Source organism: Rhinoderma darwinii, chromosome 5 (genome assembly GCF_050947455.1).
Source record: "Rhinoderma darwinii isolate aRhiDar2 chromosome 5, aRhiDar2.hap1, whole genome shotgun sequence".
NCBI lineage: Eukaryota > Metazoa > Chordata > Amphibia > Anura > Rhinodermatidae > Rhinoderma > Rhinoderma darwinii.
In genome coordinates this window covers 73024811-73039922 of record NC_134691.1, presented here as the reverse complement: position 1 = coordinate 73039922, position 15112 = coordinate 73024811, and the positions used below count along the sequence as shown (strand labels likewise).

Sequence of the window (15112 nt, the reverse complement as noted above, 5' to 3'; positions counted from 1 at the left end):
ATGATAAAAAACTGGAAACAAAATATTCCAATCTTCTTGATTGATTCAGTATAGCGTAGCGCAGAAATACTCTACTGGTAAAAAGTTTTAGAAGTTTTTTAAAGTTATTTTTGACATTAACACAGTTCTAGTACAGCAAATAATGTGAAATGGTTCAAATGTTCAAAAGGTTCAAAAGTAACTTTAAGGCTGGATTCACACGAGCACATTACGTCCGTAATGGACGGCCGTATTTCGGCCGCAAGTCCCGGACCGAACACACTGCAGGGAGCCGGGCTCCTAGCATCATAGTTATGTACGATTTTAGGAGTCCCTGCCTCGCTGCCGGACAACTGTCCCGTACTGAAAACATGATTACAGTACGGGACAGTTGTCCGGCAGTGAGGCAGGGACTCCTAGCATCGTACATAACTATGATGCTAGGAGCCCGGCTCCCTGCAGTGTGTTCGGTCCGGGACTTGCGGCCGAAATACGTCTGTCCATTACGGACGTAATGTGCTCGTGTGAATCCAGCCTTAAACATAAAAATATGAATTTTTAACCTCAAACACAACAATAGTCTGAATTTCTGATTTTAACCAAAGGGCTTTTTTCAGGGAAGACATCAAGGACAGTTGCTCTGCAGCACAGAAAGCAAATTATGGTTTGAAATTGGATTCAAACTATTCCTACAGGTGTCTTAACTCTTGGAGATTACTTTCAAACCCTCTGATTCTATATAACCAGTGTTGGAACAGACTGCATTACAACACCCTGTAGGGCAGGATTTGGACAGTTTTGCTCTTCAGGACAGGGCACATTCATATCATAATGGTAAGAAAACGGCAATTAACAAAAGAAGACAGACAAACAATTATAACCCTTAGAAGTGGAGGTCTGTCCTACAGAGAAATTGTTAAGAAAGCCAAGGTGGCAGTCAGTACGGTGACCTCTACCATCAAAAGGCACTTGGAAACTGGTGGAAACTCTGACAGGAAGAGGTCTGGCAGACCAAAGGCCACTACAAAATCAGATGACAAGTTTTTGATAGACAACAGTTTGCGTGATCGGCGCCTCACAGCACAAAATCTTCAATGCAGCAAGAAATAAACAAGTTTCCATTTCAACTGTGAAGAGAAGACTTCTATCTGCCGGTTTAACAGGTCAAATATCAGTAGGAAAGCCACTGCTAAGGCCTCATGCACACGAACGTAAAAATGTACGTAATTACGGCCCGTGATTACGGGCCCATAAACTTCTATTGGCCACGGGTATTTACCGTTTGCTTACGGGAAGGTGCCCATGCCGTTGAAAAATATGGAACATGTCCTATTACAGGCCGTAATTACGGCACGGGCAGGCCCATAGAAGTCTATGGGGCTCCCATAATTACGGGTGGCTACGTGTGTGCACCCGTAATTACGGGAGCGTTGTTAGGCGACGTCAGGGGATAGTCACTGTCCAGGGTGCTGAAAGAGTTAACTGATCGGCAGTAACTCTTTCAGCACCCAGGACAGTGACTACCGCTGGAGTTAATAGAATTAAAAGTTAACTTACCTGCTTCTCCCTCCAGTCCAGCCTCCCAGGATGACGTTTCATCCCATGTGACCGCTGCAGTCAATCACAGGCTGCAGCGGTCACATGGACCTCCGCGTCATCCAGGGAGGTCGGACTGGATGTCAAAAGTGGGACGCGTCAATAAGACAACGGCCGGGGTACGTATGAAGTTCTTTTACTTACAATCGCTGTGTTCCGCTGCGGAAACTCTGCCTGAAATGGCTGCCCCTTCTCTCGATCCAGCACTGATAGAGAGAAGGGGCTTCCGATTAGTGCAGTGCAATTTTGCAGAGAAAACGGGTCCGTAAATACGGGTGGAATACTGGTGGAATACGTGTCGAATACGTGTGACACAGTACCCGTATTTACGGGAGGAAAAAAATAAGTTTGTGCGCATAAGGCCTAAGAATGCGAAATAAAATTGCCTGGGACACCTCCAGTGGACTACTGAAGAGTGGAAGAAGGTCTTATGGAATGATGAATCATTGGTACATCACGCAGGGTTTTTGTATGTCGTCGAGTATGTGAAAGGATGCTTCCTCGGCGTGTGACACCAGCTGTCAAACATGGAATAGCAAGCGTGATAGTCTGGGGCTCTTTTGCTGGATCCAGAGTTGCCACCTTGCACAGAATTACTGGCACATTGGAAAAAAAGTGCTACCACAACATTTTAATGCACCGTGCAATAACCTCTGGTGTACGCCTACTTGGTCAGGGGTTCATATTACAGCAAGACAATGATCCAAAACGTACTTCTAGGTTATGTCAGAACTACCTAAGAAGACAAGAAGAAGCCGGTAGGTTTCAAAGAATGGAATGGCCTGCACAGTCTCCAAACTTAAACCCCATTGAGCTTGTTTGGCATGAACTGGATTCAGCAAAGCAACCTACAGCGTGGAACTTCTGCAACAATGTTGGGTAGACATTTCTGAACGATATCTGAATGCAATTGTAGAAAGAATGCCTTGATTGTGTAAAGCTGTTATATCAGCTGGAGGTGGCTATTTTAAAGAGTCAAAAATGTAGATTTAATTTGTTGAAACAAAGTTAATCCCTTTTTTTTTTATTCAACTTATCTTGTTTATTTCTTCTATGCTTTTATTTCAAAGTACATTTGAGACATTAAACTGTGTGAATATCAAAAAGAAACTGGAAAAATTAGGGTGTTCTAAAACTTCTGACCGGCAGTGTACACGCACTTACACGCCTTGGCACGCTATCAATTTGGTTTTTAATGGTTGGCTGAGGAATGTTATGCCATGCTGAATGCACTTGGGCACGCAAATCTTCAAGATTGGCTGCCGGCAGCTCCCTTTGCAATTGCCGACAAATGATGTCCCAGATGTCCGGCTACCAGACATTTTTCCACTCCACACCATAATCCTTGGAGTAGAACCGGTATGACGTTCCCTTGTGAAGGCCTCTTCATGGCATTGCCCATGTTGTCTCCAGTACAATCTCCGGCTATCATTGCATCCCAGACAAAAGCGGGACTCATCGCTGAAGAGGATAAACCTCCATTCCAGCCTCCATTGCCGTCTTACTGTGCACTATGATGGCCTTTGAGAGCGGTGGCGTGTGGTCAATGTAACACCTGTAGCTAGATGTCTGGCTTGTAGCCCAATGTCATGCAAACACCTTCTAAATGTTTGTTTCGACACTGGTTACCGTCCTAGGCTTGGTTTGTGACGTCCAATTTCACTTGCATGTTTCATGTGGCTAAAAAGCTTTGCTTTCAAACAGGCTTTTATGCCCCTCTCACATGCCACAGATTGGAGCTAGGCGCTTAAAACTTTTATCATTTGCAGAACTTAGTGACACCTGCTACTTCCTCAATTTGCATAACCTTGTCTTGCCGTTCTAGGTTTCACAATTTCAATTTTGAGGAGTGTAGCCCCCTTTTGCTTTGCACACTCTTGGACTTCTCTCAATGCGCTTCATGAGGTAGTGACCTGCAATGGTTTTCAATTAACAGGTATGCCTTGTCAAGAGTTAATTTGTTGAATATCTTGCCTTCATTTTGCAGGGGTGGGCTGGGCCATGACGTTCCCTTAGTAAACGATTAGGGCCGTGGCAATTCGCTGCTGAAAAATTGATAACAAAAACTGGGGCAGCACAGCAGGGGAGTGTTGATGATAGGAGCGGGAGCGGTTCTAAGCAGTACACTTTGCTCCAGGCAGAGTGTGTGATCTCCATGCGGCTCTATTACACTGTATTGACGTCATATTATGCAGTCGGCCATGGGTCACACACTCTTGCATTGATCAGGTACCGCTCCTCTCTCCAACCAGGTTCTGTGATGAAATATCGGGCCTGCCATTTGTGGCAGTGCACAGCCCCATCTAGGTCCCTAGCAGGCAGGAAGGATGGAGAAAGAAAGGCCTGGAGAGGAGCAGGAACATACAGCTCTCCTCCTGCCTGCATCTTGTATGAGGCCGCTGAAGATTCATCCACGTAGCTCAGGATTGCTAAGTACAGCTGTTGATGTGTTATGCAGGTAGGGAGAACTGCAAATGCCATGTGTGAGGGGAGGGGATTGTGACTCTAAGTACTTTATGTTTGGGGGGACTTCTTTAACATCTATTCAGATTGAGGTTATTTTGTTTTTCTTTTGCTGGGATTTTCACAAAACTCAGGAAAATGACATGGGTTTAAAGCGAAACATGGGATTTGGCCGCAAAGTGTGAAAAGACCCTTGTAAATAATTTGTTTAAGGTAAGGCGTCTTTGCTGTAAAATATCGAAGGCCTGCTTCCCACGTGTTCGGTCCGTGAGATATGGACAGTATGTCAGCCGTATTTCCCAAACTGCACACAGTTCAGTGAGCCGGGCTTCTAGCATTATAGTCATTCATGCTGCTGTGAGTTACTGCCTTCCCGCGGGAATACTGTACCGTGCTTTAGTCATGTTTTCAGTAGTCCAACAATGTTTTGGATCCTTCATATGGCCAACGGGTCAACCCCGTCAGAGTAGGACATTTCTTACTCGCTCCAGGTATGCGGGTGGTGTTGGTCTGCCGGACTGTCGTCTTTATTATCTGGTGTTGACTCGTGTCCTTGACTTCTTTCATAATCATGACTCTAAACTTTTGGTTTGTATAGCCCAACAGCTCTGTACTCGTACCCTATCCACTCTGCCTTGGACCCTGCCTGGGAACAGACAGACTCCCGCCTCCTTTGTTGTTCTCCATACCCTCTTGGCACTGCGGTCCTTTGGGGTGGGGGGCTCACTGGTTGACCCACTGGGTCCACTGACCCCTATTACTGACAACCCTACCTTTCCTCCTGGAGAGGTGCGTCTTTCCTTCCTGGGTAGGTCTCCCGCCAATCCCTTGTACTTCACTCAGGTCCTGACCGATTCCTCTCTACTCCCATTAGCCGCTATCTGCCCAGCTTATACGCCTAACAACGTCACATATTTGAATACTCCCAGTTAAAACATTTCTATAGTGTTACTAAGCGCCGGGCTCACCTTCACCGGCCGCTTAATGACTTTGAGCGCTTATGTGTCTCTGCCCTGTCCCCTACACATGCCATTTCCATACTCTATAAAATACTCCTCTCCCAGCGATCCCCTCATCTCCCATCCTTCTGCAGGGCTTGGGAGACAGAATTGAATGCGACATTCTCTGACGCACAATGGAGACAATGTTTTTCCCTTTTCCAGAATGCTTCGATAGCCATACGAGCTCAGGGAACTAGCTATAAAATTATTTCTAGGTGTATCGGGTCCCCACTGCCCCGCACACATATTTGGTGGAGTTGTCCCTCCTTGCAGAGTTTCTGGGAGGCGGTTCACGAAATTATATTAAAAGTTACTGGGGTCTCGGTCCCTAGCTCACCCAAGGCGGCCCTTTTATTCATGTTCCCTATGCCATTACCCATTTACAAATGCTCTCTACTTAGACACCTCCTCCAAGCTGCCAAATCAGTTATTCCCTGCAGGTGGCGAACGGCAGTCCCTCCACTGTTGGATGAGTGCTTCCAGGAGGTTGCCTTACTACAGCGAATGGAGCACTTTCTGGCTCATTCTGCGACTGCTTCTACCAGATACAAGGACACTTGGTCTCCATGGCTTATTTTCCTTTCTTCTTCCTCCTACCCGTAATACGGTGACTTGAGATACACTCCATATCCTCTCCCATGGGACTTCCTCGGGGCGGGGACTACATACAGGTGTGTGGGGGTTTGCTTGCTCCAATCATGTCTCTGCAAGGTGCATAGCTGCTTTTTATTTACTCATGATAATCCGGAACCGGAGTCCAGGTTCCATGAACCCCCCTCCCCCTTTTCTCTTCTTTGCCCTTGTTTGTTTCCCATTCTATTTTCTCCTTCCCTTCTTGTGTCTGTCTTAAGTGGTCATTGGTTTCCTGTGATTGCGCTCACCCACTATTGCCATTGCATTTTAGGACGTATGAGAAGCTGAACTGTTGTATTTTTATTTTCTATCTTAAGCAATGTTCCTTTCTCTTATGCTCCCTCAGACTGATGTAGTATTTTGCGCTTTCTATAGGATGTGCTGTCCACCCTTATGTTTGGGCTGTGCCCTCATTTGTGCATTTGTGATGTTCTTTCTATTGTGGGGACAGATTTTCCCCAACTGTGTTTGTACCTGTTAGTATTAAAACCAATAAAAATAGGGTCCCAAGTCTGCTGTATGGTCGGAGCAGTGGGTCACTCATGTGCACTACCGCGCCATTTATCCTCTCTCGGACTGCCGGAGACAGTAGAGCTCGGCTATTTCTGGCAGTCCATTAGAGAATGAATAAAGCGGCAGAGCACATGCATGACCTGCCGCTATGTTCGTATGGGGGACTCAGGACGCCAGTTCTCTTGATTATTCTAGCACTGTATCTGGGATTGCACATGCGTGTGCAATTCCCAACATGAAAACCTAACAACCAGCCGCCGTCTTTTAACAGCTTAAAGTCCAGTGATCTCTGCCGCCTTTATACGGCAGGCAGGGATAAGCAGGCTTAAGATGGGTCGCTACTCATGAGCCAGTGCTGTGTGCTTGCCCCCAGGCTAAAATTTGCCAGCCAGACCCCTGTCATCATGGGTTTGAGACCATCAGTTATAATGTGCAGAGGTAGGATTGGTACACTCTTCCATACAGTGTTTAGCCCTTATAAACTACTGTTCTAATCCACATTATGGCAAGAATCACTCAATTAAGAAAAGAGAAATGACAGCCCATCATTATTTTAAGACCTGAAGGTTAGTCAATCCAGAAAATTTCAAGAACTTTGAAGGTATCCTCAAGTGCAGCCATGAAAACCATCAAATGCTATGATGAATCTGGCTCTCATGAGGACCTCCCCATAAAAGGAAGACCAAGAGTTACCTCTGCAGCAGAGGATAAGTTCATTAACGTTACCAGCCTCAGAAATCGCAAATTAACAGCACCTCAAATTAGAGTCCCCATAAATGCTTCACAGAGATCAAGTACCAGAAACATCTCAACATCAAATGTTCAAAGGAGACTGCGAGAATCAGGCCTTTATGGTCGTTTTGCTGCAAAAAAAGCCACTACTGGGGAGCAACAACGAGAAGAAAAGAAGTGCTTGGGCCAAGAAACACAAGATATGTACATAAGGCCTCGTTCACATCAGCGTTGGGTTCCGTTTGATGTTTCCGTTCATCCATCCTGTCAGAGGAACAGATGAACGGAAAGCCAAACGTAAACCAAAGCTTCCATTTGCATTAGTTCCATCTAGTTTCCAAGTGAAAAAAAGGTGTTTATTTCACCCATATTAATGCAACGTTTTCGCCCCCATAATGTGCCTTTCTCAAGCCTTGTCACTTGTGAATCGCCGACATGCTTGTAGCGGCGGTTCACAGTATTCCAGCCTTCTCCAATTCACTTCAATGGGAGAAGGCTGTAATACTGTGAACCGCCACTACAAATGTGTCGGCGATTCACAGTATGAGAAGTGACAGTAATGAAGGGGAAGCAGTGCTCGTACAGGTGCTGCAGCCCCTTCAAAACAGCTGATCGGCAGGCTGCTGGGAGTCGGACCCCGACTGATCACATATTGATATTCTATTCTGAGGATAGGCCATCAATTTTATGGGCCTGGAAAACCCCTTTAAGCCATTTAAAAGGCATTGAAAAAGTTAAATCAAAGTTTCCTGCCACTGTGTATTTAACGCGCAAAAAGTCAAGTTAAAGATAGCTACATCTGTATATGTATTTTGTATGGATTTTCAGAGGTGTGTGTGTGTGTGTGTGTGTGTGTGTGTAAGTGTAAAAGTGTGCCTGTGAGTGTAAAATTCTACCTATGAATGAGCGCATGCGAGTGTGCAAAAGTTGCTAGTGTTTGCCTCAGACCACTTTCACATAACAGTATTTTGGTCAGTAATTTGCATTATTATTTGGAAGCCAAAACCAGTAGTGGATCTAAAACATGGAAGATTTGCAATGCTTTCAATTAAACTTTTTTTCTGTGCACGTTCCACTCCTAGTTTTGGCTTAGGGCCTGTGAACATCACACTTGTACCCCAAGATTATTGTGTATGCCCAGAAACTCTCTACATACACGATAAAAATGTCCATAGGGCTCCGGTAGTCCAACGGAGACCAAAGGAGTCCTTTTGGTCTTCATCAGGCTATTATACGTCAACATATAATATATAATATAATTTTTTTTTAAGGATGGAATAGCGTAGTGGACTTTGCTATTCCATTCTGGCGGCAAACAAATATACTGCACAGTATACATTTATTTTTAACATGGAATCTTAAGGGGGACGGATGCCACTGTATGGCATCCCTCACCCTATATATCTATATATGGGCAGTGATATAAGGAGCTTCCAAATTCCGGAGTCTCCGGGCAGAACATCTGAAGTGTTCTGCCTGTTAACTTTGGACCTGGGGAAGATCTATATATGAATAGTGATGTCAGAGTACTGGCCAAAGTGCTCTGGCCGGGGACTCCGGTATTGTAGGACAGTGGTGTCAGGAGCTTCCTCGGGCACAGCTCTTCAGGTAGGACCTCCCGATATGGTGTGAAAGTATTAATAATACCAACATTGTTGCTGAATAAGTCATTATGTGGTCCTAGTGTGGAGATATTATTTAGTAAATCTATGGTGGTATTATTCCGTCAATATATGGTGGTAAGATGTGGTCATAGTGTGGCAGTATTATTCAGTAACAATATAGTGATAATATATGAACATGATGTTTTGTTTGTTCCTTTTATAGTGGTATCATTGGTAATATTGCCCTTGGTATACTGGGTTTTGTTTAGTGACAGTATGGTGATATTTGTTCCTTGGATTTTGGTGTTATGTGGTAACTTTATGACTGTAATTTAGAGGTATATTATCATACATAGAAAATTGTCTTATACCTATGTTGCACGCGCATCCTAGCAACAAGCGGTCGTGGGAAGGTGCAAAAATTGCCCTTGGGCCCATTGGACTCCAGTTATGAAAGTATGTTATATTTGTTTCTCCCTTCTTTTCTCTATGTTGCGGATATCTGTTGATCTAACCTGTTATTGGAATATTTTTGGTGAGCGCATATACATTTAGATTTTTCTACTATGACCTAGAAAGACATCATCCCAACATAGGGCTAAATAACAAACATACTACTGTGACAATACAATACATCACAGCCTATAAATACGCACATAGTTGTGACATCATCACAACAGAGCTTAGCCTATAAATCAACACACAATTTTTACATTATCAGAATAGAGCTTAGCCTATATATATATATATATATATATATACACACATATACACAGCCATACACTCTCTTGTGACATCACAACAGTGCTCTGCCTATAAAGCACATAACCATCTAGAGAGAGAATGTTTAGTATTGCAACTCAGCCTCATGCACCTGAATCAGGCTTAGCTTCAATACCTTGGAACTATTCTTCCATGTTCAAGAACAGATACCAAGACTACAATGAAAACTAACAGTACAGGCAGAGATGTAGGGCTGAGGGGGTGATGTAAAGGATAATGGCCGTCATTAGTATTTTCCTGCCCAGTATCTATTGCCTTTATAGTTAACCAACATAACTCATAACCAGATAAGAAGGAAATTAAATGACTTCACACAAGATGACACTTCAGAGACTTATATTGGACAAGGTCATCTTTTGATTTCATTCTAAAAACGGTCTAAATAAAACTCAAAGCACTAAAGTAAATGCAAATGTGACTCTTTCAGGAGCAAAACCCCTTTAGGAAAAATACCCTTACAGTAGTAGACTTTGGTAAAACACTAAGGACGAGAACTATCACTGTGTGTTGTATTTTCTTCCTATGTCAGACAATTATGTTACTGACCTTGTTTTCCGCTTGTAGTGAAGTCCAGGAAATTGACACGTTTTAGCAACCATTTTTTTCAGTTCGAAGCTAAAATTTTGTCACAGTCATCCGGGCTTTATATAAATTGATATTTTTGCTCTATCCACCAACTCCTTTTCCTGTGGCTCCTCCTTTTTACACTTTATATTAACTGATCTATGGAAGCCTAGGCGTAAACTGTGGACCCCTTAAAAATAGGCAAAGTGATAAAGCAGCTAATGTTCAGAATGCTGGCTACATAACTCCTCTGAACGGGATTACTGGGGTGCTGTACAATTCTTCCACAGAACAGTGTGTGCTCAGAACACCAGCTGTTTCAACCCTTTTATAAGAAAACAATTTTTTATCAAACAGAAGCACTTATTTAAAGCCGGTGTCCATAGAAGTAGCTCTAAAATATGGTAAAGTCTGGATGGTACCCTTTGTGGTACCTTCTATGGATACCCCCACCTTCCTTATGGTGTATCATGTTGTACCCAAACAATACAGTCAAACATTGTCCAAATAACATTGCTGCAAGGTGCCTAAAGAGCATTAGCCAATTAATAAACTAAGGAATATAACTGTATCCTGTGCATTTTCCATAGTTTTGGGCACCAATTCTGGGATCAGGGTGCAAGTGCTGGGTTCCCCAGCCATTAAAGAGTCGCTGCACTTTCTTGAAACTTTTGATATGTCATAAAGACATACCGTATCAAAAGTTTGGTTTGGTGATGGTCTGAGTGCGGAGACCCCCACTGTTCCTGAAACAAAGGTGCAGAAGAAGTCCGATGAGCGCCCCGCACCTTCAGCTGTGATCACACCAATCTAAACTTTTGATATGTCTCTATGGCATATCAAAAGATTGATGAAGGTGCAGTTACTCTTTAAGGCCAGTGGCGGCGCCTTCAGTAGTGACAGGTTATGTGTCCTCTGTGACTGCACAGATTGCACACCCCTAAGGCCAGCCCTGCATTTATAGCAATCACTAGAAAAAATTTAATACACAATGTAAAAAAAACAACCAGTTCTCAGGAACGGTTATTGATTTCATATAGAACATGTTATACTGTACACTGAGTGAAATATACACCGACACGAATCAGAGAGAAAGGATTAGACTGCACGCTGTGACCCTAACCTGGACTTTACTCATTTAACATGAGAATCAATCCCTCCTCTGTCCAAGCACTTTATAAATAAATGAGTGAGCCTGTAAATTACCTAGCAGTTCCATTGCATCATCCTCATTATCAATATCTTCCTCTGTGACAGATGCAGGAGTGCTGTGTACCGAGTCAAAGGAGTCTTGAGAAAGCATGGCCGCTAACAGCTTCTTATGTTGTTGCTGCTGCTGTTTCAGACCTTTGTTCTTTGGCTCCATCTTCAAACTAAAAAAAATAAATAGCATTAGTGGCTGGTACATCAATGTCACTGACAGAATCATGACCATTGGCAGATTACAGAACCAAGATGGTGTTAGATGTTTCACAGCTTCTTAAAGTTACTCCGTAACCTACACCAAGAAGCCACTCAGGGGCCAAAATAAACCAAACAGTATAATGTATTACGAAGTAAAAGCACATTTACTAATGTACCAAATGCACCAAATTTATCCCAGTGGTGCATACTGCATGATCATTTTGGCACATGACCGGTTATACCGTTTTCTCTTTCTTAAACCACCTTTGGCTTATTTTGCGGCAGAATATTTTGTAAGCTTTTTTTACGCATTTTGGAGCATTGGAAGCCACGCCCCTTTTTAAGACACTTTTAAAAACTGTCTATGAGGTGCAAACGTTAAAATTAGTTGTCTTGCACCACATTCAAAACCCAGACACAGTGGTAAATCCGCCCTATTCTGTGCTCTAATGAACAGACTATAGTAACATAATCCAGAAGACCAAGGGTAACAGCAGCCAGTACTTATTGTTTGCGCCCTCATTTTCTTGATATAACAGTTATTAAATTATAATACTCCTTTATGGAAATCTTCCATTGATGCCTGTAAATATTATTTGCATAAACACCACAGTCTGATGTCAGAACCTGACGATTATACAGAGATGAGTGCCGCTACTTATCTCTTCCGGCAGAAGCAAGCTTTTGCAGGTTGCTTTTACAGGAAGTTCCTTCACCTCTGCCCACCTCTTCCTGGCGGACATGTAGTTCTTCTTGAAAATGAGGTTCTTCAGCAGCTACAGTGTGTATTATACATCTGTCTCCAACTGCTGCAAAACAATGTAGTACACAACTCCGATGCTGCGGACATTTTTGAAGAGGATAAGGGCGTTTCATATTAGTCAATCAATAGTGGCCCTTTAAAAAGAGGTTCTGCACCAGCTATGGTGTTCTATATCCCTTGCTATAAATGATAAAGCATATTAGAAGTCACCTAGGAGATCCGTGACCTGTATACTGTAAATGTTCTCCACCTGCAGCCTCCTGCTTATAATATACAGTAGCGTGTCATATATAATGCATTTGTTTGGTTGGCAGACATATTTTTAACACCGTTTTTTCATCCGTAGAACGACACCTGTGGTTACATCACTTATGTCTTCTGAGCTGTAAGGCCCCTTTTCCATCTTGTAAATGGCCCTAACAGATGGGCTCATGCACTAGATCTCATCATCTTGCAAGAGGTAAGAAGACAAGCCATCTGCTTCAAGTATAAATATTCATTGTTGGATAATCTGAAGAAAGACCTAAATGACACTCTGAATGTGACAAGTGCTGAAGAATAATGCCATTCCAATTGAAATCCTCATCGAATAACAGTGTTTTCAAGGTTTCAAAAATCAGCATTTTCATGGATCTCAGGGTTTATGCTGCGATGGGAATCTTGGAAGGAGGGATCCACATGGGATTACAATCATCCCTGGGAGAATACCTCATTAATAATTAATTTATTGTTGAGGAACTTCCCCCGACCAATGTTTTTTTGCATTTTAGTAGGTAGAGTCTTCCCAGGTAGCAGCAGCAAGCCATTGGTCCAAACTAAGAACAGAGGGAATAATTCTTCCTTTAAATGGTGACAAGTAGGTCCTTGTGTACGGTTACCAGGGGCATGTGCAGGATTTGGTTAAGGCAGGGGATGATGGGTATAGTTGTGTATATGCTGCATGCACACAATCACAAAGAGGACACTATAGTGATATTATTTATGTAATGAGTGGATAGATTCTGTGCTGTTTAATGTCATATTTCCCCTTATATAGAACACTGTTCTCCTTCTCTGATACAGCGCTTCAAATCCTCTGCTTCCCTACACACAGCCATAGAGTTAAATGATCAAATACATTAGTACTTGCTGCTGGCAAACAGGCTGTAGCAAAGATCACCAATGAATAAGGAGTGATCTTCGAGACCCTTGAACTGTACCAGCGTCAGGACGCTGTGCGCCGCGGTCGTTGAGTGCTGGCTAGTGTTAGGCTGTGTTCACATCAGCGTTTGGTTTCCGTTCATGGGTTCCGTTAGACCTTTCCTTTTAGCGTAAACAATAGTGTAGTCGACTGCGCTTTTGTTTCCGCTAAAAAAACAAAAACCTTACAGAACAGAAACAAACAGAAACCAATTGCAAAGGAAGCATTAGCATTGAAATGAATGGTAATACAAACAGAACTTAAGGTTTCCGTTTGGCTTTCCATTCATGGGTTCCTCTGACAAAATGGTCTAACGGAACCCATGAACAGAAGCCCAAGGCTGATGTGAACAGGACCTTAGGACGCTGTGTGCGGCGGCGTTGTGTGCTGGCTAGCGTAAGGACGTGTGCGCCAGCTCTCACAAGATCCTGGCACTAAGCAGAGTCAGGATGTCGCATACTCTGATCCATGAACTGTGTGCCGGACCCTGAAGAAAAGAGAAGATAGAAGTATAAATAAATCTATTTTTATTAACTTTGGGGTCTTGGGTCTGATTAAGGGTCTGGTCTGGGTTGTGTATGGAGTGCAATAAATGGTTATTTTACATCTACACTGGTAATCAGAAATGTACTCACTAACATAGTAGCATTGTACAAGCCAAATATCCTTCTATGACCCTTGGCCTCAGGTTAGTAAACCCCAATATTAGACATGGAGTAGATAACAATGCCTTGACTTTTACAGCAAGAGATGGCCATGTTTTCCTATTTCCATGGCATGAAGACAGGATGTAATGTTCATGGCCGATGGCCGTCAGGCTTACTCACCTCCTGACAGCCGCAGCCATGGATCAGTGATCGTAGGGTGCGCGCGCACGCTCATGCCAGCTCTTAAAGGGCCAGCGCGAATTAAAGACCAAATTAGCCCATGAGCACCCTGGACTATAAGAAGGGCCCTGCCCCTTCCTGTATTGCCTGAGCGTTGTCGTTTACCTATGTTCGTCTCTGCAAATGGTCCCTTAGTGTTTCCTAGTTCCCAGTGTTCCCGTTCCTGCTACCTGTATCCTCTGTCCCGTGTTACCCAGAACCAAGTGCCATACAGAGTTAGAGTCGTGCTGCGCAGAGTAATACGCCTGTCCTGTTAAACCACGCCTGGTGTCTGCCTGCTGCCAAAGTCCCATCTGCGCCTGTCTTGCTACTATCTGAAGTTACTACAGGTACACCTATTTGAACTATAGACTTTGTCCTGTTGCCAGGTGCCATACCGTTAAGGCGGTACGGTGCAGTGGGTCCACGTACCCAACGTGACACAGGATATACAGTATAATGGGGCACCTTAATAAAAAGTGTTATTTTCTGACCGCTTTCTGCCATCTGGTGCATGTGCTTTTTAACTTTATGTACAACAACAAAAAAAATTGTGCACCAGTATGTGAAAACTAAGAACCGTTTTGTTTTTTTACAGATTTATGCATTCATTAATTAATTGAAACAATTACAGTACCTGTACCAAAGTCTAACTTTTCTTTTGCTGCTTTGTGATCATGTATTTAAACTATAATAGGTTTTTAATCTCTTGCCCAATCTTTTGCCACTAATGTATGTTCATAGGATTTGATTTGTAACCTCTAATCCAGCTCTTTTTATCTCTTCTCTTTTTTCAAATCCAAAACCCTTGTGTTTTGCACAAAATCTTCAATGTTTGATCTGCAAACTGTCACCAATATTGATCTCATCTATGATTTCAATGGAAATGCAATTTCTTTGGGGAATTAAGGTTTGTAGTAAAAACGAATTTCAGATCTTTCTGCTCAAAGGACGCTCCATGCTTAATGGGCCTGCAATATTGATCTTGAATACAAAGCCACACAAGCCATTTCTAATACATCATGTTTAAA

The 15112-nt window shown here is 43.2% G+C and overlaps 1 protein-coding gene across 3 annotated transcripts in view; it reads right to left on the bottom strand.

Moving 5' to 3' along the window:
* The window catches only part of C5H8orf34 (chromosome 5 C8orf34 homolog), a 392453-nt gene that overhangs the window by 241324 nt on the left and 136017 nt on the right, over positions 1-15112 (bottom strand). For all 3 annotated transcript variants that reach the window (XM_075828255.1, XM_075828257.1, XM_075828256.1), the window contains exon 7: positions 11075-11241. In XM_075828255.1, the coding sequence (XP_075684370.1) occupies positions 11075-11241 (167 nt within the window). The remainder of the gene's footprint in view (positions 1-11074; positions 11242-15112) is intronic.